General features: G+C 43.1%; 1 protein-coding gene across 1 annotated transcript in view; it reads left to right on the top strand.

The window, feature by feature from the left end:
• The window catches only part of PIBF1 (progesterone immunomodulatory binding factor 1), a 100,226-nt gene that overhangs the window by 754 nt on the left and 73,292 nt on the right, over positions 1–26,180 (top strand). The window contains exons 2-9 of the mRNA XM_034416880.2: positions 665–964; positions 3,480–3,580; positions 4,890–5,088; positions 7,079–7,198; positions 12,972–13,105; positions 15,788–15,896; positions 19,735–19,916; positions 23,163–23,288. Coding sequence (XP_034272771.2) covers positions 713–964; positions 3,480–3,580; positions 4,890–5,088; positions 7,079–7,198; positions 12,972–13,105; positions 15,788–15,896; positions 19,735–19,916; positions 23,163–23,288 — 1,223 coding nt within the window. The 5' untranslated portion in view covers positions 665–712. The remainder of the gene's footprint in view (positions 1–664; positions 965–3,479; positions 3,581–4,889; positions 5,089–7,078; positions 7,199–12,971; positions 13,106–15,787; positions 15,897–19,734; positions 19,917–23,162; positions 23,289–26,180) is intronic.

The raw sequence follows: 26,180 nt of genomic DNA, 5'->3' as shown, positions 1-26,180 counted from the left end.
AGTTTTATCATTCTCGTTACAATCCTTGTGCTGTTCTGGTATTGACATCATTGGAGGCAGCCTCAAGTTAGAATAGAATATAGGTCCTCGACTTACAACAGTTTGTTTAGTGACCGAAGTTACGACTGAAAAAAGCCACATATGACCGTTTAACGACTGTTGCAGATGCCCCCACACTCACGTGATTTACATTGGGATTCTTTGACAACTGACTCACATTTATAATCCATATTGGGTTGCAGCCGCCCATCTTTATTATTTCTACAGCTTCACATCTCAAGAAATGATTCTGGATAGTGTACATTACTGCTATGTACTGAGAAAATTTTGGAGTTAGTTGGAGGCCCAGGGGGAAAAAAGAGTTGGTTGAAACTGAGACTGGCATTCTGTCTGCAAGATGCCAGTTTCTTCCTTTTTTGATTAAAAATACATCACGTGGAGAAAGGAGACTATGAGGTGCCAATGAATGTGGGCATAGATGTGTAGCTGCCCCCCAAAATGCCAGCTTGGGAGCCCTAGATATAGATTCTTGTTTAGATTAGACAGAATTTTATATTTGCCCTGTTCTACTTATTACACAGTGAATTGAAAGTATTTAAACATAATGTTTAATTTGCTGTTGCTTTCTCTTTTTAATTTACCTTCTCTTTGCTTACTTTTTAAGCTTGTTACAATTTTGAAGAGAACGGGGTTTTTTACATCCTGCTAGAAGATGTCAAGGAAAAGCTCCAGGGATCCCAAGAAAGTAAATTTATCCAGCTCTTTGGAATCAGAAGATATTAGCTTAGAGACGACCTTCCCCACCGATGATATCTCCTCGTCAGAAGATCGGAAAGGTACCGTCAAAATTACGAGGCAGCTTATAGAGAGGAAAGAACTGCTGCATAATGTCCAGTTACTCAAAATCGAGCTTTCTCAGAAGAACTTGATGCTAGATAACTTAAAAGTGGAGTACTTGACAAAGGTAAGAGGATGGCTTTCTTTCTTTTTTAATTTTCACGTTCAAGTGTTTTAGGACTGAACTTGCTAGTGTTGATAGCTCTTCTAATAGCTCTCTGTTTCTCAACATAATCTTTGGTAACTGCTACTTATTTGGATCCATTTCAGTCAAAATTTGAGGCTGAGAGAGAGGGGGAGGGAGGGAGAGGAACGGAGGCAGGGAGGGAGGGGGAGGGAAGGAGGGAGAGAGAGAGCTAGAGAGAGGGAGGAAGGGAGGGAGAGAGAGGGAAGGTGGGTGGGAGAGAGGAAGGGAGGGAGAAGGAGGGAGGGACGGAGGGAGAAAGAGGGACAGAGAGAGGGAGAAGGGAGAGAAGCAGGGACCATATACAGGTCTTGTATGGAAGACAGACTGGTTGCAATTGTTCTTTCTGCAGTCTTAACTATCCTTTGGAGTCTGTACCTGTGGTACAAGTTGGTTGTTATAGAAGTAACAGATTAACAGAGTTGGAAGGGACCTTATACCTCTAACTCCCTGCTCAAGCAATAATAATAATAATAATAATAATAATAATAATAATAATAATAATAATAATAATAATAATAATAATAATAATAATATAATTTTATTTCTATACCGCCCTTCTCCCGAAGGACTCAGGGCGGTGTACAGCCTATTTAAAAACACAGACAAAACAACAATATAAAATTTAAAATAATTAAATAAAGTGGCTCAAATTTAAAACCCCAATAAATTTAAATACCCCAATTTAAAACTATTGTGTTGATAGTCCGGCCTGGCGGAACAACAGGGTCTTCAATGCGCAGCGAAACACCCGGAGGTCGGAGATCTTACGAATTTCCGGGGGCAGTTCGTTCCACAGGGCTGGGGCTCCCACAGAGAAGGCCCTCCCCCTGGGCGTCGCCAGCCGACATAACTTGGCTGATGGCACCCTGAGGAGACCCTCTCTGTGGGAACGGACTGGTCAGTGGGAGGCTATTGGTGGCAGAAGACGGTCTCGGAGGTACCCGGGTCCTATGCCATGGAGCGCTTTAAAGGTGGTAACCAACACCTTGAATCGCACCCGGAAGACCACTGGGAGCCAGTGCAGCTCGCGCAGGAGGGGTGTCACATGGGCACAACGGGTTGCGCCCATAACCACCCGCGCAGCCGCATTCTGGACCAGTTGGAGCCTCCGAGTGCTCTTCAAGGAGAGCCCCATGTAGAGAGCATTACACCATTTCTGACAAATGGCAGTCTAATCTTTTCTTGAAAGTCTCAAGTGATGAAGCTCCGCCAACTTCCGAAGGCAACTTCTGTTCCATTGGTTGATTCTTTTCAACTGTCAGAAAGTTCCTCCTCATTTCTAGGTTGATTTCCCCTTGGTCAGTTTCCATCCATTATTCCTTGTCTGGCCTTCAGGTGCTTTGGAAAGCAGCTTGACCCCCTCCTCTCTGTGGCAGCCTCTCAAGTATTGGAAGACAGCTATCATGTCTCCCCTAGTCCTTCTCTTCGCTAGACCAGCCACGCCCAGTTCATGCAACCGTCCTTTATATGTTTTAGTCTCCAGTCTCCTAATCATCTTGGTTGCTCTCCTCTGCACCTTTTCTAGAGTCCCAACATCTTTTTTATAGTGTGGTGACCAAAACTGGATGCAGTACTCTAGGTGTGGCCTTACTAGGGCTTTATAGAGCGGTATTAGTACCTCACTTGATCTTGATTGTATCCCTCTGTTAATGCAATTTAGGATTGTGTTAGCTTTTTTAGCTGCCGCTGCACACGGCTGGCTCTTATTTAGCTGATTGTCCACTAAGACTCCAAGATCCCTCTCACAGTCACTGCTATTAAGTATGGTTTCCCCCAGTTTATATGTGTGCTTTTTCTTTTTCTTGCCTAAGTGTAAGACTTTACTTTTCTCTACATTGAATTTCATTTTGTTCGATAGGGCCCAGTGTTCAAGTCTATCATGATCTATCTGGATCTTGAGCCTATCTTCTAGGGTGTTAGCTATTCCTGTCAGCTTAGTATCATCTGCAAATTTTGTGAGTTCCCTTTCTATTCCCTCATCTAAGTCGTTTATGAAGATATTGAAGAGTACTGGGCCTAAGACGGAACCTTGTGGTACTCCACTGCTTACTTCTCTCTATATAGACTTAGACCCATTAAGGACTACTCGTTGAGTACGGTTTGTCAGCCAGCTGCGAATCCATTTGGTGGTGAAGCTATCTATCCCACTTTTTTCTAAGTGGGTTGTACACATGACAAACTCAACAATTCATCTGTAAAACTGTATCAACAGCTCCTAGGTCAGTCTGACCTTCCTGAGTTGATGCAGGAAGAACATTCTTTGCTCTGCCTTTTTAATGACGGTTTGAATGTTAAGCGAATTGCGTTAATGTTAAGAATTGCAACATTAAGAATTGTCGTGCTTATGCTAAGAATTACAGTAACATCTGTATCTTCTCTTGGTTTCCTTCTACAAATCTAAATTGGGGCTCACGTTAATCGTGGTTTCTTTTCTTTATCAAATTTATTGCTTTAGATTGAAGAACTAGAAGAGAAACTTAATGATGCAGTCCATGAGAAACAACTACTGTCTTTACGACTAGATAACCAGCTGGCGTTACAGCAAGAAGATGCTAGGTATGAAAGAGAAGGTATCAAATTTAGAAGCAGGAGTTCAATCAAACTGGACTGCTCCAATTTGATATTCCATAATTGCATTCCAGATCTTTGAACGAAAAACACGTTCAGAGGACTGGCTTGGGTGAAAACTGATTTGCTCCCTCCCTTCTCCTTGCTATTCTAAAGATATTTGGCCCCTTCTGTTTTCTCATATGGACAAAACATATCTCCAGGCCAGAAAGCTGTGGCTTGATTCAGCCCAACCAACTAGGCTTGGAAAACCAGGGTTAACTTCCAAATTCTGGTTTTCCATTTATGGGCAATAACCCTCCATTCTTGTTCGCTTTCTTGGGCAAAGAAGGATACATTGCTATGTATTGCATAGCAATTGCATTGTTATTGCTATGTCTGAAGAGGAGGAGAAGAAGGAAGGATGAATTAAAAGATGTTTTGGTGTTTTTCTGAACTATTTCAGGTATTCCATTTCTTAGCTCTTCAGACAGTGAGTTGATAACCCTGTTTCTCCCAAAATAAGACATCCCCTGATAATAAGCACAATTGGGCTTTTGAGCGCATGGCAATAAGGCCAAGCACTTGTTTCAGGGTTCCAAAAAATATAAGACAGGGTCTTATTTTCGGGGAAACACGGTACTAAGATGTAACCAGGTTATATCAAAGGACAGTGGAAGTGCATTGAAAAAACAAGCCTGTTTCATAAAAATGGAACTTGTGATGTTATTATCTTGGCAGTGGTTTCCAAAAGGGTGTAAGCACTGGATTCAAGTCCTGGCATCTGAGAAATAGGCTTTGTTCCTAGGCCAGGGCTGTCAAACTCGCGGCCTGTGGGCCAGATGCATCATGTGCTGGCCATGCCCACTCCCGGTTTAGCGAAGGGGGGAAAAGTCGCGATACGTCACGTGACGACACCGTGATGATGCAAGTTTGACACCCCTGTCCTAGGCCTCCTGAAAATAAACCCATAGGGTTACATTGCACATTTCTATTCTGTAGGAATTGTAGTAGGCTCGTTGGTCTGAAAATCAGGCACCACACACTCATTCAATCAACTGTTGAAAATAAAAGCACTGAATTTTTGAATCGGGCTTTTTTTTTTTAACAGTTAAAAGCAAAAGGCTATGTATGTTTCTCATCTTGATAAAACAGCATAAATAATTCAGGCTTATACATTGTGTCTTATTTAAATATTATTAAAATAATTGTTCTGCAAATGGGATTAGACTTTTGTTCAACTCAGAAGTATTAATGGTATTGCCTCGGTCTAGGATAAGTCCCTTTTTAGTTAAGTAACAAACAACTCTTTTCCTAGAAAACATCAAGAATTAATGAAACAGGAAATGGAAACCATCTTATTGCGCCAAAGGCAACTAGAAAAGAACAATCATCAGTTACGAGAGCGCTCTGGAGATATACGTCGTAGCCTGCGTGATCTTGAATTGAACGAAGAGTATTACACCAAACTCAAATCTCTTTCAGAAGATGAACTTTCTATTCCTGAATACGTGTCTGTAAGTGCTTGAATAGAACAAGCAAAGAAAAAGGAAATAGGCTGGACTGGATGGAAATAGAATTAGAATTAATTAGAATTAGAATAGAATATAATAGATATTAGAGAATGGAATAAATATTAGAGAGTAGAGTAGAGTAGAACAGAACAGAACAGTAATAATAGAATGCAGAATGGCATGGTGTAGCATGGTGTGGCATAGAGTTAGAATGTAGTGGAGTTGGAATGGAATAGGCTTTGTAATTGTTGGTAAATTCTGGAATAAGCTATAAGAGGGATATTTGCATTTTAAAAAATTCTGTTTTGGGTATGGGCCAGTGGTGAAATCTAAAATTTGTTACTACCGGTTCTGTGGGCGTGGCTTGGTGGGGGGGTTAATGTGACTGGGTGGGTGTGGCCATTTTTTTTTTTTACTTTTAAAACCACTTTTTCTACAACCTCTTCAGCAAAGAGGTTGTAAAAAAATGCTTTCAAAAGGCTCTGACGATCCCAGCTGAGTTGCCTGATCGGCAGAGACTTTTTTCCTTTTAAATGCCTCTGACGATCCAAGCTGAGCCGTGCGATCATCAGAGGCTTTTTTTTTTTTTTTACTTTTAAAAGCATTTTTTCGGCCGAAGAGGTTGTAGAAAAAATGCTTTTAAAAGTAAAAAAAAAGCCTCTGATGATTGTGAGGCTCAGCTGGGCATGGGGGAGGGCAGGGATTTTTGCTACCGGTTCTCTGGATCGGGTGATCCGGTCCGAACCAGGAGCATTTCACCCCTGGTATGGGCCCAACAAAGCTGTTTAAGTTTATCTCCTGGCTGAAAAAATCTTATTGTCTGGTTTTTTTCTGTTAGTTGGATAAAAGCTACTACCTCTCCTTAGGAGCTTTTATCCAACTCATTCTCATCTCTTTGGTCACAGCAGATGACTACAACTTTGTGTCATTTTTTTTTCCCTTTAGCGTACAGGACATTCTAAATTCGTCAGGCTGTTTTACCAGTTCCAAGAATTCTTGCCCTTAGTTTCTATCGATAGGTGACTTCACAGGTGCTGCCCATAATCCGGCAAGTGGGGTTGGAGGTGGGCAAATGAGGTAGCCAATTACAGGTAGTCCTCAGCTTACAAACTCAGTGACCATTCGAAGTTGCAACAGCAGTGATAAAAGTGACTTATGACCATTTTTCACACTTAATGACCGTTGCAGCATCCCCCTGGTCACAGGATTAAAAATTCAGATGCTGGGCAACTGGCTCATATTTATGACGGTTGCAGTATCCCCCGGGATCCTGGGATCCTCTTTTGCAATCTTCTGACACAAGTCAGTGAGGAAGTCGGATTCGCTTAACAGACAGTGTTGCTAACTTAACAACTGCCACGATCCGTTTAACAACCGCGGCGAGAAAGGTTATAAAATGGGGCAAAACTCACTTAACACCTGTCTCGCTTAGCAAGAGAAATTTTGGGCTCCATCGTAGTTGTAAGTCGATGACTGCCTGCGAACACCAAACATATTCTGTAGATTACCTGTAAACTATGAATGTAACGTGTGGAAGATAATCGACTTTTTTATGCTGGCCTCACTATTACTCTGTTGCTTCTCAGCAGCACTTCCTTTCCCCTTCAGATGTGCAGGGCTGGGAAACCTGCGATCTGATTTCAAAAAAACCTTTTGAGCTGTGGGTTCCAGCCTCCCTCCCTCCCTCCCTCCCTCCCTCCTTTTGGATGTGCATGTGGGGAAGAAGAGGGGCTAAAGCATGGATGGTGCAGCTGCTGGCAGAATGCCGTCAAAGGGAAGGGGCTCCCGATGGAACAACGGTTTCCCCTTCTTGGAACAGGTCTGCCTTTATTTTTAAGTGCTTTGCAGAGAATTCTAAAAGTCCAAATTCCTGCCTGGCAGCTCAGCCCTGACGTGCAGTTAGTTTGGAGAAGAGAAAGGGTATAAAATATTCATCGCTCTTCCACTTAACTTCGAAAGATAATGCCTTGCAATTGCTTTTTTGCGCCTCCAGATTAGATTCTACGAAGCGGTGCATCCTTTAAAAAACGAGATCAGCGAACTGCAGGCCAAGAAGGAGGCAGCCTGGGAAGAACTGAACGAGTACAAATCTCAGCTCAAGCACTTGTTAGAGGTGTGTATTTCCCTTTTCCCTCCCAGGCGTTGTTCGGAAGCTGCTGTGGCTCTCGATGCTCAGCACATATTCCAGTGTCTTCTTTCCTAATGGGTCAATTAATGTGATTTCTGGGGCTCCCCAAACACGACAAACCCTCTGAAGTTAAAGATTCCTTTAATTAGGAGTGCTGGCAGCCCTGGCAAAAAAAGTGTCTCTCTCAACACAGGCTAACAAGGCCATCCGGCTGGAAGATGAATAGTTGTCTGCCACATCTTCGTTCCCACAGTCCGTTCCCACAGAGAGGGTCTCCTCAGGGTGCCATCAGCCAAGTTATGTCGGCTGGCGACACCCAGGGGGAGGGCCTTCTCTGTGGGAGCCCCAACCCTGTGGAATGAACTGCCCCCGGAAATACGTAAGATCTCCGACCTCCGGGTGTTCCGCTGCGCACTGAAGACCCTGTTGTTCCGCCAGGCTGGTCTATCAACATAATAATTTTAAATTGGGGTATTTTAATTTTTGGGGTTTTAAATCGGCCAAATCTATTTAATTATTTTAATTTTTAATTATTGTTGTGTCTTGTGTTTTTAAATTGGCTGTACACCGCCCTGAGTCCTTCGGGAGAAGGGCGGTATAGAAATAAAATTATTATTATTATTATTATTTATCTATTCATCTCCGCCTCCTGCCTTTTATCCCCAGAGCTAGGGTGGGGCCTCGCTAGCAGCGGTGGCTCTTCCTTCCCAAGGATCGGCCCATAGATTTCCACTGCTCTCCTCTCCTCTGCCTTCTGCGCATCTATGCGTCAGGCACTAGACCCAGCTGTTCCTCCTCTTCCTCATCAGCCACCTCAGACCTGGGGGTTGTTGACTCTCCATCTGAGGGCTGATGGACGACCCAGGCTCTGCCTCTGTCTCTCTCTCTCTCTATCTGCCAGCTCCATTCCCTCTTCCCCCTCTGAGCTCTCAAGTTGCCTTGATGTTGACCCTGACTCCCACACCTCCTCCTCATCTGATCTGGCTGCTGGAGAGGCTGACAGGCCACAACAGTATTGAAAACTTTTGGATTCTGCTGCTAGAGGGGAGTCTTTGACAGTTCGCCATGGGCAACTCACCACAGGACAAGAGTTACACTAATATTAAAGAAATAGTGGAATGGAATCATTAAAGAAAGGATGCAAAAGAAGGGACAGAATGAAATGTGAATAGCCAAAATTAAAATTATTTATTTATTTTAAGTCATTAAATAGATTTGTTAAATTGTCTTGTGGCAAATTGGCCTGCGGCGAGTTGGCCGTGGCAAGTTGTCCCATTCCTTACCAAGGATGGCGACAGGTTGTGGTTAAAAGAAAAGAAAAGACGGTGGCTGCGATGGTGTTTTGTTGTTGTTGTTGTTGTTTGATTGATTGCCAGCTTCTCTATGTTTGTCTCACACTCCCACATCATGTCCAGTTCAAACCAAGAAGCAACTTTCAAGAGCCTTGGTGGCGCGGTGGTTAGAGTGCAGTACTGCAGGCTACTTCTGCTGACTGCCGGCTGACTGCAATTTGGCAGTTCGAATCTCACCAGGCTCAAGGTTGACTCAGCCTTCCATCCTTCCGAGGTGGGTAAAATGAGGACCCAGATTGTTGGGGGCAATAAGTAGACTCTGTAAACCGCTTAAAGAGGGCTGTACAAGCACTATGAAGTGGTATATAAGTCCAAGTGCTATTGTTATCTTCCTAACTCCCTCCCTCCCTCCCTTCTATGGTGTGCAGTGGTTAGAATGCAGCATTGCAGGCTAACTCTGCCCACTGCAAGGAGTTCGATCCTGACCAGCTCAAGGTTGACTCAGCCTTCCATCCTTCCGAGGTGGGTAAAATGGGGACCCAGATTGTTGGGGGCAGTATGCTGATTCTGTAAAACTGCTTAGAGAGGACTGTAAAAGTACTGTGAAGTGGTATATAAGTCTTAAGTCAGAGGTCTTCAAACTTGGCAGCTTTAAGACTTGTGGACTTCAGCTCCCAGAATTCTCCAGCCAGCTGGCTGGAGAATTCTGGGAGTTGAAGTCCACAAATCTTAAAGCTGCCAAGTTTGAAGTCCTCTGGTCTAAGTGCTATTGCTCACACCTTTCTCTCCTTTTCATTCTTGACCCCAGGAAGAAAGGGCAAACTTGGGAAAGTCAGCTTTTTTTTCATCCCCAGCTAACATAGAAGCTGCCTCCTGAAACAGCGACTGAGGGTTTGAATTTAATCTGTGGGGGAGGCCCTAGTGAACGAAGCGCTTTGGGACACGGTGCTGAAATTCCTCCGTGGGTCTCTTTGTCTTTTTTTTTTTTTTGACCACTTGGGGTCAGTATCTCCTCATTGGTTGCACGGTCTCCAGAGTCTGGAGAGAGGATCCTCTTGATTAAAGAAGATCCGTAGGTGAAGTTGAGTCTCCATTTTGCTAAGCAAAGGTCTATGGAGATTCTCAGTCTTCCAGGTAACAGTTGTCCCAGGGGTGCTTATTTTTCGAGACGCAAATGGACTTTCTTGTTTTTCTTTGGGGACGTTTCGCTTCTCATCCAGGGAGTTTCTTCAGCTCTGACCAGATGGTGGGGAAAGAAGGGATTTGTGTTCCTTGCGGACGGCTGGTCATTTGCATTCTTTTAGAACAGAGGTCCCCAAACTTGGCAGCTTTAAGACTTGTGGACTTCAACTCTCACAATTCTCCAGCCAGTTTGGGGACCCCTGTTTTAGAGAGTCGTTGGGGCCGCTTGGAGGTTTATCTGCCTTGGTGGTGCAGCAGACTAAAGTGCTGTTAAGTAATACCAGCTGCCTGCAATTACTGCAAGTTCAAATCTCACCAGGCTCAAGGTTGACTCAGCCTTCCATCCTTTCGAGGTAGATAAAATGAGGACCCGAATTGTGGGGGCAATAAGCTGACTTTGTATAAAAAAGAACACCGCTTAGGGGAGGCCAAAAGCCCTACTAAGCAGGTATATTCAAAAGTATGAAGGCTATTGCTTAATGCATTGTAAGCCGCCCTGAGTCTCCGGAGAAGGGCGGCATATAAATCGAACCAACCAACCAACCTCCCGGTCCGCAAAGCATTTAAACTATTTTGGGTTTTAGCCAACTGGACGGCCTTCCGCCATCGTGCCTCTCGCCCAGGATGTTTCAAGGAATTTCTCTTAATTCAGATCGTGTGAAGGCAGAGAGTTACCTCAAGTCTACTTTCACTTAACTTGGTTTCTTTTGCTGGCTTTTTTTTGGGGGGGTGAGGAGGGAAGTGGAGTGTGGAGGGAGATGTCACAGATCTTTAGCCCCATCCATAACTGACAGAAAAACCTCAGTTCTCTAACAGGAGTACAAAATATTGGCACTCTTGCTGAGAAACAAATCTGGCATTTAATTCTCAACAAACCTGAAATAGCTGTAATTATTATGAATCCCTGCTAGGTATTTCATGCCTTTTTGCTGCCTTTATTTTGCTGATAACATACTTAGGACTGCTGCTGCTGCTGCTTTGGGAAGAGCTTATGTGCAGTTTTTAATAATTGCTCTTGGTGCTTACTAAGAGGGTTTTTACTAGCAGAGACCAGAATTTGAATCAGAAGGCGAATCCTAAGCCACTGTAGAAAGAAACCGGGTTCCTTCCTTATTAAGGTAAAGGTTCCCCTCGCACATATGTGCTGGTCGTTCCTGACTCTAGGGGGCGGTGCTCATTTCTGTTTCAAAGCCGAAGAGCCAGCGCTGTCCGAAGACGTCTCCATGGTCATGTGACTGGCATGACTAAACGCCAAAGGCGCATGGAACACTGTTACCTTCCCACCAAAGGTGGTCCCTATTTTTCTACTTGCATTTTTTACGTGCTTTCGAACTGCTAGGTTGGCAGAAGCTGGGATAAGTCACGGGAGCTCACCCCCATTACGTGGCACAAGGGATTCGAACTGCTGAACTGCCGACCTTTCGATCAACAAGCTCAGCGTCTTAGCCACTGAGCCCCCGCATCCCTGTCTTTCAAGAGAATTAAGTGTAAAGTAAAAGGCTCCCATTGGGAATAATTCAGGGTTCAAGTGCCATCCTTTTTAACGCTCCTGAATGATGGGCAAGGGTAAAGATGCAGTGAAGGCTATCCTGAACTTGGTTTCAGATTGCCACGGATTCAGATTTACCTGAGCTACCTCCTAGCTCAAGGGTGTCAAACTCAAGGCCCATGGGCTGGATCTGGCCTGCGGGGTGTTTAGATCTGGCCCACAGGGCCGCCCTGGAAAAGCAAAGGACCGGCCCACGGTGCCTCTGCCAGCGAAAACTGTGCTCAGGAAGGCCGTGCGCGACCGTCCCAGGCCCCATTTTCGGCCTTGACGGCCTCCTGCAGCCCTCTGCCAGCAAAAACGGAGCTCACAATCTCGTTTTCGCTGGCAGAAAGCTGCAAGAGGCCGTCACAGCCAAAGACAGGGCCCGGGGGGGGGGGCACATGACCCCCCTGGGCTCTGTTTTCACTGGCAGCGGGCTAGCAAAACAAACTAAAAACAAAACAAAAGGAGGAATGTTTCTTCTTTTACATTTGAGTAAGAAGGGACAGAAAAGGAGAAAGGGAAAGAGGAAAGACAAAGAAAAAAGAGAAGATGGGAAGAGAGCAAGGAAGGAAAACTAAGGAAAGGGGAAGGAAGAAGAAAGGAGAATGAAGAGGGAAGAAAAAAGGAGGGAAGACAGGTAGGCAGGCAGGATGGAGATTATAACGAGAGTGAGGGAAGGTCTGAGGGAAGTCCTGCCTTAGCACTTGGGCACCACAGGTGCCCCCGACACAAGTGACGTCAAATTGGCCATGCCCCCGGCCACTCCAGCTTTCCCCCCTTCCCGCCCAAGGTCAAACACAACCCTGATGCGGCCCTCAATGAAATCGAGTTTGATACCCCTGTTTTAGCTAATCTCTTAAAATGGACTCTCTTAAAATGTCCCCAAATTCTGTCTAATACAGGTCGTCCTCGACGTACGACCACAACTGAGTCTAAAATTCATGTTGCCAAGTGAGAAATTAGTTAAGCGAGTTTTGCCCCATTCTACAACAAACTTTTGTTGCCACAGCTGTTAAGTGAATCACTGCAGTTATTAAGTTAGTAACTCAGTTGTTAAGTGATCTCAAAAGGGGATCACGTGACGCTGTCATAAATGTGAACCAACTGTCAAGCATCCGAATGAAAAATCACGTGACCCTGGCGATCTGCAATGGTCATAAGTGTGAAAAATGATCAAGTCACTTTTTTCCAGCGCCGTTGTAACTTCGAACCGTCACTAAATGAACTGTTGTAAGTGGAGGACTACCTGTCGCGGGCAAGGTTGTTCAGCTTGATTTTATTATGTTTTTAATTTATCTTTGTTTGACTTACTGTACTTTAATCCTTTTATATCACACTAACCTTATTTGATTAATAATATTCTGCTACTTTACTTTAGCCTGGTCAGTGATTGAAATAAGATGAGTTCATTTTGACTTCCTGGATAGGTTCCATGTTATCTTCTGGTCTAATGAAAGGAAGGACTTCTTCATAGCCTTGAAGTTGCTCTCTGTAGGGTTGGAAGCTCTTCCTCACTGTCCTTAAAATAGCCTCCTGTACTTCTAGGTGCTCATTTGCTTACTTTAAACACGCTAATCATGTGTTTACCTACAATCTTCTCTCCTCCAAAGATTAGAAAAGTTTCAGCTTCATGTTTATTTCCCAGTTGTCTCAAGGCAGGAGGAAAAAAAAAAGCAAAGCAAAGTTCTCCAAAAAGCAATTTTGAGCTTTAAATATAAAAGACTGTTTTTTTGTTTTGTTTTTTGTCTCCCAGAGTTATGAAATGGAACGAAAAAATCGGTCAGAGACTGAAGTGCGATGTCAGCGCTTAACCATTGAACTGGCTGATACAAAACAAATGATTCAGCAAGGTGACTATAGACAGGAGAACTATGATAAAATAAAAAGGTAAGTTTTATCACCAGTCATAAACAGGACTTTCAGCCTCTTTGCGGCATCTGATAGGCCTGTGTTCATATCCTTTTTCCCTTTTAAGATCCAAAACTATCTACCGTGTTTCCCCGAAAATAAGACCTCCCCAGATAATAAGCCCAATCGGGCTTCTGAGCACATGAGCTAAAATAAGCCCTCCCTGAAAATATTTCAGTGCATGCACAGCCGGTCCCCACCATTTCCTCTGGTTAGGGAGACAGACCTAGATATCAGGTAAGACAGCAAGAGAAGTCCCATCTTGCTCCACTCGCCCCAAAATAATAAGACCTCCCCGAAAATAAGGCCAAGTGCTTATTTCAGGGTTCAAAAAAATATAAGACAGGGTCTTATTTTTGGGAAACCACGATAACTTTCATTTGATCAAGCATCTATCTTTTCACATGTTAAAGCTGCAAAATTACTTGATTTGCCTGACAAAAGAATAGCAGAGTTGGCACGGACCTTAGAGGTCTTCTACTCCGATCCCCCCACTCAGGCAGGAAACCCTATCCCATTTCAGACAAATGGTTGCCCAATCTCTCCTTAAAAAACCTCCAATGTTGGAGCACCCACAACTTCCGGAGGCAAGTCGTTCTCACTGATTAATTGTTCTCGCTGTCAGGAAATTTTGGGTTGGATCTCTCCTTGATTATCCCGAAAGGTGCTTTTTCAGGAGGCAACTGGACTTCCTTGTTTTTCTTTGAAGACGTTTGACTTCTCATCCAAGAAGCTTCTTCGACTCTTGTGTCCTCAGTGTCCCCTGAGTAGTCTGTGAAGCTTTCTTGGCTGCAGGATGTTTTCTGTCCTGTGACTTTTCACCGTTGAACACAGGAACAATCTGTGGGGTTGAGTCTGGGTTGTCTGCATCTCAAAACTGAAGCACAAATAGTTCCTGTAATCTGCAGTGTTTCTGGAAATCCATTCATACTCCCACCCCATTCAAAGAGTGTTCATCCCTAAGGGCAAGAATGCAAATGACCAGCTGTCTGCAAAGAGTATAAATCCTTCCATTCCCCACCATCCAGTCAGAGCTGAAGAAGCTTCTTGGATGAGAAGCGAAACATCTTCAAAGAAAAACCAGAAAGTCCAGTTGCCTCTTGAAAAAAGCACCCTTGGGACAACCATGACCTGGAATCTCCATAGACATCCTCCTTGATTAGTTTCCATCCATTGCTTCTTCTCCTGCCTTCAGGTGCTTTGGAGAATAGGTTGATCCCCCTCTTCTTTGTGACAGCCTCTTAGATATTGGAAGGCTGCTATCATATCTTCCCTAGTCCTTCTTTTCATTAAACTAGCCATGCCCAATTCCTGCAACCGTTCTTCATATGGTTTAGCCTCCAGTCCCCTAATCATTTTTGTGGCTCTTCTCTACAGTTATGGTTAAAAAGACCTTCCAGGTTCTTATGGGTTGCTGAATAATGGAACAATTTGCATCACATTCTTCTTTTTCTTAGCAGCTTTTTAAGCAGAGGCTACAGAGCCACCAGCTGACACTGTAATCAGAGGGAATTTCCAATGCAAGATGGGTTGAGCTCCGTAATTGTCTACTTCCTTTATTTTTCCTGTAAGATTTATGCTTGTCTTTTGAATCGAGCATCGGACGTTTGAAGAGTTGCTTAATTCCATGCCGGAAACCTTCTCTTGTGACAATGAGCAGGTCAACGGGAAATTTGCTCTCTGGTTTTTTTAGGATTTGTGCAAGGAGCACAAATCTGATCATTGTGAAAGAAATTGTGCTGAAGCAAAAGAGTTTAAAATAGCTGTTGTGTGGATCAGGGGTGGGTTCTACTTACCTTTACTACCGGTTCGCAATGGGCTCACACGCGGGCCTTGCTTCTGCGCATGCGCAGATCGCCAATGATGACATCCGGGGCAGTGGGCGGGGCCTCCTGCCGGTTTTACTACCGGATCTTGCGAACCAGTCTGAACCAGGGGCAACCCACCACCGGTGTGGATGATCTTGGCAAATCTTGTCCTCACGGTTCTGGGGAATTCAGGTTTTTCAGGAAGTATTTTGGGGGAAAAAATCCCAAATCCTGCCAGCAGAGCAAATTTGGATGTGAACAGAGGTGATATTCTTAATAATTCCTCCATTGATCACAACCAGAGGTGGGTTTCACAAATTATTAAGCATCTATCTTTTCACACGTTAAAGCTGCAAAATTACTTGATTTGTCTGAATAACAGAGTTGGCATGGACCTTGGAGGACTTCTACTCTGATCCCCCCACTCAGGCAGGAAACTCTATCCCATTTCGGACAAATAGTTGCCTAATCTCTTCTTAAAAACCTCCAGTGTTGGAGCAACCACAACGAATTGTTGTTTCACAAATCGTTGCCACCGGTTCGCCACGTGCACACTTGCTTCGCTCGCTCGCGTGCGCCTTCCATGCATACGCGCGGCCTTCTGCACGCATGCATGCGCCCAGCCTCGAAAACGTGGCTAATTAGGATGGCATTATGTCCGGGCGGGTGGGCAGGCCCACAATCACTGCTACCGGTTCGCCCAAACCGGCTGAATGCCTCCTCTGATCACAACCAAAAGCCAGCGAGGGTTGAATTTCCTCACAAAGAGGAGGTGGCACAAGAAACTGGAAACGTCAAAGCTGAGGTTCTATAGTTCTTCTGATGATACAGTAGTATGTTCTTCTCTCAACAGTGAGCGTGATACTTTCGAACATGAATTTTCAGAGCTCCGAAGAAAATACGAAATACTCGAAGTTTCCCACAAGGCCATAACTGCTGAAAGGAATGACATATCCAAAGAGGTGAGAGGTTCAGAGCTCATTTAGCATTTCTTTAAATGCTCAACCATGCCAAAGGTGGCAACAGAAGCCTTTTATTTATCTGTTTGGGTTTTTTTTAAAAAAAAAAAAAATACCCATGCAGATTGTTTATTACAGTTGTATTTTGGAGTAAAGGAAGTCCTGAATTTACAACTTACAGTTCGTTTAGTTCAAAGTTACAAAGGCACTGAAAAAAGTGACTCTTTTTCACTCTTACGACCGTTGCAGCCTCCCCCACGGTCACGTGATCAAAATTCAGGCCCTTGGCAACTGGTTCATATTTATGACGGTTGCAGCATCCCGGGGTTCATCTCAGGGGTGAAATGTAAAATTTGTTACTACTGGTTCTGTGGGCGTGGCTTGGTGGGGGGGTAATGTGGGTGGGCGTGGCCAACTTTTTTTTTTTTAACTTTTCAAAGCATTTTTTTTAATGCTTTGAAAAGCCTCTGCTGATCAGGCAACTCAGCTGGGATCGTCAGAGACTTTTCAAAGCATTTTTTTTACCACCTCTTTGGCCAAAGAGGTTGCAGGAAAAAAAATGCTTTGAAAAGCCTCTGACGATCCCAGCTGAGCCGCACGATCATCAGAGGCTTTTTTATTTTTACTTTTAGAAGCATTTTTTCGTTGGAAGAAGTTGTAGAAAAAATGCTTTTAAAAGTTAAAAAAAAAAAGCCTTTGATGATCGTGCGGCTCAGCTGGGCATGGTGGTGGTGGGGGGATGGGGACGCAGAGATTTTTGCTACCAGTTGCCCGAACCACCCGCCGCCATCGCTACCGGATCGGGCGATACAGTCCAAACCGGGAGCATTTCACCCCTGGTTCATCTGATCCTCTTTGGTGACCCTTCGGACAAGCAAAGTCAACGGGGAAGCCAGATTCACTTAACAACGGTGTTACTCACTTAAGAAACTGCAGTGGTTCACTTAACAACCGTGGCAGGAGAGATCGTGAATTGGGGCCAAGCTCACTTAACAACTGTGTTAAGGATATTGTTGCGTTACCAACCAGCAGAGTGTAGAGCACAGAGAAACGTTGCTGAGAGCAATGAATAAGAGATGTGCAAATTGGTTTATCGAAAGTTTACTTTATAGTGAAAAAACAATATCATAGTCTTTAAATCAATCCAAGTCTTTGCCAGTTAAATCAGCCCAGTGATACAAAAATCTTCTTACCACACAAACAGTAGTTTGTTAGAATAACAAACTCACTCTGGTTCACAAACCGCAATGGTAGCAGATCCATCCAATGATGATAGCACAATGATAGCAACTCCACACACTATGGTAGCATATCGTCAACTGAATACTTTCCAGTACCTTTCTTAAATACGTTTACAACCAGTGATTATCTAATTACAGCATGACTCAGCATTACAATGAATCAGCAGTAAAATTTTAAAGTCACACAATACATATTTATATTAAAGTCGCAGAACACATATATTGCCTGGACAACTTATTAGGCTCAAACCATATCCTAACAAACTGTCTCGCTTAGCAGCAGAAATGTTAGACTCAATTGTAATCATAAGTCTTTGGCTACCTGTATAACTCGAGGCACCCGTGTGGTTAGCCCTCCATGGAAGGCTGTGCTGTTGTCACGTTGGAATTTGTCAATTTGTCCCCTCCCCTCTCTGTCCATCTCTTTCCTCTGAAAGCTCTAATAAAAGCTGACTCACCAGCTGATTATCCCATCTTGATATTAATCTATATTAGTTTCCCCTTTGATATACCAGGAGTCTGCCTTAATTTTTTTTCTTATAATAGAAAAAAAATAATAGCACTCCCTAGGAGTGAAAAGGATGGATACGTTTCATAGATGTCAATCATATATTTATAAATTATTGTTTAAAGGATAGTCCTTGACTTGCAACTTGCAACGGTTAGTGACCATTTGAAGTTATGCTGGCACTGAAAAAAATGACTGTTTTTCAGGCTTAGGACCATGGCAGCATTCCCATGGTCACGTGCTTAAAATTGAGGTGCTTAGTAACCGATTCACATTTATGACGGTTGCCTTGTCCCGAGATAATGTGATCCCCTCTCCCAACCTTCTGATGGGCAAAGTCAACAGAGAAGCCAGATTCACTTAACAATCGAGTTTCTAACATTAACAACTGTGGTGATTCATTTAACAGCTGTGTCTAGGAAGGTCACAAAACGGGACAAAACGCAGTTAGCAAATGTCTCACTTAGCAACATAAATCGTGGTTGTAAGTCCTTGACCGGTAAGGAATTAAAAGAGTGATTAGGTCCACCTGTAAAGGAAAGGAAAAATAATTGCCCGGAAACTTGTATCATAAACTAATAAGTCATCCAAATTTGACATGATTTCTCGAACCATGTCTTTTTTCTTCCCCTGTTGACAAAATAAAGAATTTAATTTAGATGTGGCCAAGCCACTGCTGCATATCACATGCAGAGGTAGCCTTCCAGTGTCGTGCAATGATTATTTGGGCTCCCTTCAACCATTCATCAAATGTCCTGAATTCTGAATTTCTGAATCTTGGAGATGCAGGGCCTTTGATAAGCAACAGTCACAATTAGGCCATGATGCCGTTGGGTTGGGTTGGGTTGGGTTGGGTTGGGTTGGGTATGGAATGGAATGGAATGGAATGGAATAGAATAGAATAGAATAGAATAGAATAGAATAGAATAGAATAGAATAGAATAGAATAGAATAGAATAGAGAATGAATGGAATGAAATGGAGGAGAGAAAGAATAGAATAGAGACAGAATAGAGTGGAGTGGAGTGGACTGGATGCTGGAGAAGATTCCTGAGAGTCATTTGGACTGCAAGGCGATCAAACCGGTCAGTGCTAGAGGAGATCAACCCTGACTGCTCTTTAGAAGGCCAGATCCTGAAGATGAAACTCAAATACTTTGGCCACTTAATGAGAAGGAAGGACTCACTGGAGAAGAGCCTAATGCTGGGAAAGATTGAGGGCAAAAGAAGAAGGGGACGACAGAGAATGAGGTGGCTGGATGGAGTCACTGAAGCATAGGCGTGAGCTTAAATAGACTCCAGAGGATGGTAGAGGACAGGAAGGCCTGGACGAACGTTGTCCATGGGGTCATGATGGGTCGGACACGACTTCGCAACTAACAACAACAAGAATAGAATAGAATAGAATAGAATAGAATAGAATAGAATAGAATAGAATAGAATAGAATAGAATAGAATAGCTTTATTGTCCCTTTGAATGTACACTATTCGGCATACATTAAAATGTAATTTCGTTGCATACAGCTCTCAAAGGGTCACCACCTCCAATATGCACTGCATAAACATGACAAAATAAATAAATAAATAAATACAAAGATTACGCATATACCCACCTATATTATATATGACACAGAGAAGCAACACAGTCTAGTTCGGATGTATACATGTACATGGTGAGAAAACGAACCTTGTGTAGTTTACCAGATGGATGGCCTAGGGAACAAAGCTGTTAGAGATTCTGGTAGTCCTAACCAGAAATACTTCGTAACCTCCTCCCAGAGGGGAGCAACAGAAACAGACCATAAAGTGGGCGTTGTGGGGTCTCCGATAATGCTTTGAGCATGAAGTACAAATGGGGGAGTTAGCAGGACAGGCTGACAAGCACAAATTTCCATGTTCCCATTATTGCCGTTGGCACTCTGTTGTAATCCAGAATAAACAAGAGTCAGTTTTCACATCAACTGCATTTGAAACTCAAAAACAACCCAACTGCATTTAAAAGCAACAACAACAACAGCGATCGACTACTGGTTTATGGGAACAGGATATCTAACGTGTGGTATTTTTCCTGTATTTTTTTTTTTCAACGGAAAGGCTACCGCTTTGCAACAGTCTGTGACTTTGCTGCAGAAGGACAAGGACTACCTCAACCGACAGAACATGGAGCTCAGTGTCCGTTGTGCTCACGAAGAAGACCGCCTCGAAAGGCTTCACATGCAGCTAGAAGACACCAAAAAAGCCAGAGAAGAAATGTATGAGAAATACGTCACGTCCAGGTAAGCCGTTTTATTCATCCTTTTGGCACCGAGAGATCCTCGGTTCCTTCTGAAGGTCTGTGGAGATTCTCGGTCATCCAAGTCATAGTTGTCTCAAAAATGTTTTCCCCCCCCCTCAAAAGGCAACTAGACTTTGGTGGGGGGGGGGGTTTCCTTGAGGAATAATAATAATAATAATTTTATTTCTATACCGTCCTTCTCCCGAAGGACTCAGGGCGGTGTACAGCCTGATTCAAAGCACAAAGACAGACAAAATTTAAAAATAATTAAAATTATTAAATAATTGGCTCAATTATAAAACCCCCAAATTTAAAATCCCACATTTAAAACCAATTAAAATCTTTACATTGATAGCCCGGCCTGGCGGAACAACAAGATTTTGAGGGCACAGCGAAATACACGGAGGTCGGAGATCTTACGCATTTCTGGGGGCAGTTCATTCCAAAGGGCAGGGGCTCCCACAGAGAAGGCCCTCCCCCTGGGTGTCGCCAGCTGACATAATTTGGCCGATGGCACCCTGAGGAGACCCTCTCTGTGGGAGCAGACTGGCCAATGGGAGGCTACTGGTGGCAGAAGACGGTCTCAAAGATACCCAGGTCCAATGAAGGAAGAAGAATAAAAGAACACAATCAGTTGTGATGGAGGGGAGGGGGAACTGTCATTACCTAGCCTTCCATTTCCCACCTCCAACCATCAAACTGATGAAGTTTTTTTGGATGAGAAATGAAACATTTGAGAAGAGTAAGGTAGGAATGAGAAGAGAAGAGAAGAGAAGAGAAGAGAAGAGAAGAGAAGAGAAGAGAAGAGAGCTGGAAGGGACCTTGGAGGTCGTCTAGTCCAGAGCCCTGCTCAAGCAGGAAAGCCTATATCATCTCAGACAAGTGACTGTCCAGTCTCTTCTTAAAAACCTCCAGTGATGGAGCACCTACGATTTCTGGAGGCAAGCTGTTCCACTGGTTAATTGTCCTCACTGTTTAGAAGCTTCTCCTTAATTCCAGGTTGCTTCTTTCTTTGATTAGTTTCCAACCATTATTTCTTCTCCTGCCCTCTGGTGCTTTGGAGAATAATTTAACCCCCTCCTCTTTGTGGCAGCCCCTCAAATACTGAAATACTGCTATCATGTCACCCCTAGTCCTTCTTTTCTTTAGCCTGCAGCCTTTCTTCATATCAGGGTGGGTTCTAAAATTGTTTACTACCAGTTCTCTGGGCGTGGTTTGAGGGTCATGTGACAATTCTGTAGGATTTAGCAGAGGTACTGGTCTACTAGGCTTTTAACTGCTTGCAGAGCTGTACCGGTCTACCCATTTATTTTTGCAGGCACTGATCTACTCATGTATTTTTGCAGGCACTGGTCTATCCGTTTATTTTTGCAGGCACCGGTCTACTCATTTGTTTTCTTTTAACACTGATCAGTTTTAGGGCGGCCCTTTGAAGCCCCGCGGCAAGAGTTTAAACAGTTTTTTTCCCTCTAGTCATCAGCTGGGACTCAGGAGGCAACAATAGATTGGGGGTGGGGCCAAATAAAAGGTAAGAATAACGCGTGGGGTAGGGCGGGCGGGGGGGGGGGCAGAACCAGTTCGGTGACATCATATCGTCACCGCTACCGGCTCAGCAGAACCGGGCCGAACCCACCACTGCTTCATATGGTTTAGTCTCCAGGCCTTTGATCATCTTAGCCTTTCTTCTTCCTCAAGGAATAAAACAGTCCGGTTGCCTTATGAGGGGAAAAAAAGCACTTTTGAGGTTCCACCAGAATGTTTTCAAAGAATCCTTGCTCGTTCCTTTGCACCCAAGAGTTTGCAGCTATAATTCTTAAAACATGGTGGATTACGGTAATCCACCTACAGGAGGTTAGGAAAACTGAGTTAAAAGAAAACAATGGCAATTGTTGTTATTGATTATTCAAAGATAATGGAGATGCGTGTAAATTACGATTAGTTTCTGACCAGATTTCCCTTGGGTTGCCTTTTTTTAATGCAAAAGAACCGACTGATGTCATAACTGTTTTTCTATTATTTTGCAAGAGGAAGGACACATGCAGGGATTAAGCCTGTTAATTAAATTGGAATTTATTATCCAAGGTAGTTAACTGTCAGGTCTTAAAAAGTGAATAAGGTAACCAAACCTGATTTTTTTTTAAAAAAAATAGAGTTTAAAATGCACTGAGCCTGTGATTTCTTTACTTCAGGGGTAGCGAACCATTATAGGATTATCTACAGTGTTAAGCAATGCTATCAGCATTGATATTCATTTATCTGAGAAGGAGTGTGTGTGTGTATGTGTATGGAATTTAAGTAGTAATAGTAATGTTGCAACAACCTAGAAAGAAATGGCTTTTTTTTTTTTTAAGGAAACTCCTCAGTTCTTCTGCCATTTTAATTCTTCTTAAACTCAGCCGGCTGATGTCATTTCAGTAAGAAGAGAAGCAAAGCACATTTATTTATTCCTTTATTTGCTTAAAAGATTTATACGGCTGTCCATCTTGCAGAACACAACTCTGGGTGGCAAAACACAGCGATCAAATTGCAAGAAAAACAAAAAACAAAAAACCTAAAACAAGACAAAAAAAAAATATTGGACCAAAATACATACGTGGTTAGAAAAAAAATCATAAAGCAACATATTGAATTTAGACCAGGATTATTCCTGTTGGGTATATTACCAGAACTGTTTAATAAAGGGAATACATATCTAATCTTACATGTGTTAACAGCAGCAAGAATAGTGTTTGCACACCAATGAAAAAATGATGAGGTCTGACAAATGGAAGTGTAATAAAAAAAAAAAAATTAGAATGTGCAGAGATAGACAGATTAACATTAAAAATCAAGGAGGAGGAAGAAACATTACTTTTTAACATGGGATTTGTTTTACCAATGGCTAACTAACAGAAACAGGTTAGAAACTAAAAAGATTAAAAGAATGATTAATAATATAATAAAAGTTTTCCTAGTATGGAAAAGCTAATGCCAATATTACTATGTGAACATTATTAATGATATGCATATTATGATGACTACTTTGTTTATTATCTTTTGGTTACTCAAAAGGAATTGTACTCGGACAATACACTGTTTATATCAATATTGAGCTTGTTATGTTTATTAAAAATATATCAATATATTTTTTTAAAAAAACCCAAAACAACCATCTCTTAACCATTCGGCAAGTTTTATCGAAGTCAGAAAAGACTATTCATAAATTTTGACATGTTTTATCTTAACGTTTTAAAAATCATTTTGTAAGGGATCACTACAAAACGGAGTATGAAAACAAACTGCATGAGGAACTGGAACAGTTAAGGCAGAAAACGTCCCAAGAGATAGATCAGCTTCGAACAGCTACAAAGGAAATGTATGAGCGGGAAAACAGGTTGGTAAAAAGATATTTTTAGACATCAGAGTCCATACCGACTATTGCATGCATCTTTATTCTAGTCTGGCAGGATGGGCTATCCTCAGCCAGGAAACCAAGTACCCTTCTTCTTCTGCTTCTCTCTCTCTCTCTCTCTCTCTCTCTCTCTCTCTCTCTCTCTCTCTCTCTCTCTCTCTCTTTTTTTTTTTTTTCTTCTTCTTTTTCTTCTCAACCCCCTAACTTGAGGGAGAAGACCAGGAAGAGACCTGGTTGCCTAGGAGCACAAACAAGTAAAAAATCCAGGAACAGCAGCAGCAGCAGGAATCAGAGGCCCAAGAAAGGGAATTTTGTGATCCAGAGGGAGGGAGAAAATCAGAATAGAGCTGAAAGGGACCTCAGAGGTCTTCTAGTCCAATCCCCCCCCCCCGCTTAAGCAAGAGAACCTATACCATTTCAGATAAGTGACTGTCTAGACCAGGGGTCTGCAACCTTAAATACTCAAAGAGCCATTTGGACCTGTTTCCCATAGAAAAGAAAACACCGGGAGCCACAAAACCTGGATGGGCGTGGTGTCACTCACTTCCACTAGTCACATGACCCACCACTAGCTCTGCCATTAGGGCAGAGAACCAGTTGTTAAAAAACACAGAGAACCACAAATTCTTTTTGATACATGTCTCTCTCCCCTTCCTTCCTCCCTCCCTCCCTCTTCCCCCCCCCCTCCATCTCTGTATTTCTCTAGTCTCTCTCTCTCCCCCTCTCTCTGTATCTCTCTGTCTCTGCCCTGGCCACTTCTCCATACCCCACCGTCACCCTTATCTTCTCAGGCCAGGCGAGGAGTGGCTGGGAAGGGAGGGGCCGGTGAGGAGCCCCTCGGTGTGAGTGATGTCGAGTTGGCCACACCCACCTAGTCACGCCCCCAACAAGCCACGCCCACAGAACTGGTAGGGGAATTTTTTTAATTTCACCCCTGCTTAGAGGTTGTGCAAGGCTGCAGGCCGGCCTCCAACATTTGCTCCAGCATATGGAAGAGCATCAAAGCGATGACTCCGCCATGCTTTTCCCCAGAAGAGAAGGCTGCCTGCCATGACGGCAGCAAGTGGATTTGAATTGTTACTTTGATTTTTATCCAGATTGATTTTTTTTTTATTTTTTTTTTTGTGATTGGCTTTACGGTATCGTTGAACTGGCCACGATACTTTAGCTCATCTCAATACGTGTGTCTTCACAGTGATTGTGATTATAAAGCAATAGAAATTCCTAGTGAAGGAACTCGGCTCTTGAAGCTGCTGCAGCGAGGAACTAACTTCCGTAAGAAAATAAGAGCGAGCGGGAGAGAGCTGCACGGAATGACAATAAAAAGTGTTTGGAGTTTGTTCCCTCGATTAACCGTTCCAGTGGGTAATTTATTGAGAAACTCTCTGAAAGTGTAGATATGGTACACACTCTCAGTTTGGAATAGCAGATTTTGAATTTGGGCAATATAAGAGTACACTATTTAATTGCTTTTGCACGCTCTTACACATGTACACACATGTTGGATACTTCGTCTAACCACCAACCTTTCCTTGCTTTGTAAAGATTTCAAAATATTCCTCCTTGGCCTTCTTTTCAAAGCAAGAAGTCTTGCTTTAACTTACGCAGCTGTGACCCCTTCCGGCTCTGAGTTTCTATGTATCGTACTGAGGAATAGCAATAGCACTTAGACTTATATACCGCTTCACAGTGTTTCACACCCCTCTCTAAGCGGTTTAGAGTCAGCATATTGCCTCCAATAATCTGGATCCTCATTTTAATGACTTCGGAAGGATGGAAAGCTGAGTCAACCTTGAGGCTGGTCAGAATCGAACTGCTGGCATTTGGCAGAATTCGCCTGCAATATTGCATTCTAACCACTGCGCCACCACGGCTCTTTGACGTTCCACATGCAGCCTTGGAGCATTGGTGGAAGAGCTGCCACCATAGAACAAACACTGTTCGGGACATCTCTCCATTGCATTTATAGCCCTAAAATCCGATTTGCTGTCGCTGGCACCTCCTTGCCACAGGTCTATTGTCATAAAATGCAGTGAAAATCTAAAACGGGCCTTAATAAGTTCCACGTGCCTCCCTGATCAAAAGCACGTGACTAAAAAGCAAATAGAGAGAGAGAGTAACTAAATATTTTCTTCTTTTATATGAAGAACTCCAGACAGAGAGAACTCCGGTTTTGGAGTTTCCCTTTTGAGTGGTTGAGAGAACTTTGCGTCTGCTGTGATTCTGCCAAATGATCAGACTCTTCAAACCAGCCAGTCTAGGCTGAGATCCTTCCAAATCCGACGCACCCCTCTTCTTTTCTTCAAACATAGTTTTTCATAGAGAAATTGAAAGTAGAGATAAAGAATTCTTTTACTCTCATCTCAGATACTTGTGGTAGAATTCCACGGCTACCAAACCCACAATTATTTAGTTGTTATTTTCTAGCAATCCTTTTCCAAATGTTTTGTTTTTCACAGTGAAGGAGGCCTTAAAATGCCAGAATATAGGACTTAATTAAAGAAAGCCTGCCATAATAACGAATCCCGCTGATCTGGTCACAAGTTATTAAAATGCAAACCTAAAAAAAATTGTGCAGAGAAAGCAGTGCATAAAACGCAGCTTCGTGCATCGGCTGGATGTGCGCGAACACGACAGAAATGTCAAGATTTAAAATGATTTCAGGCAGGTGAAGAACTAAAATAGGCAAGAAAGCATTACTTATTATTTACCTTTCTCTTCTCCGCCGCCTTCACCAGTCAGCAAAATTATGCCAACCACTAATTGCATCATGGAGATTAACAAATTTTTGGCTTCCCGTGTTCCGACTTGTATTGCATTACATAAAACAAGCTCAAGGTCTGTTTCTTTTAGGGAGCTTTGACAGATATAAAA

This window comes from Pantherophis guttatus, chromosome 5, assembly GCF_059756535.1.
Source record: "Pantherophis guttatus breed Tessera chromosome 5, ASM5975653v1, whole genome shotgun sequence".
Classification (NCBI taxonomy): Eukaryota; Metazoa; Chordata; class Lepidosauria; order Squamata; family Colubridae; genus Pantherophis; species Pantherophis guttatus.
This window is presented reverse-complemented; position numbering and strand designations above follow the sequence as displayed.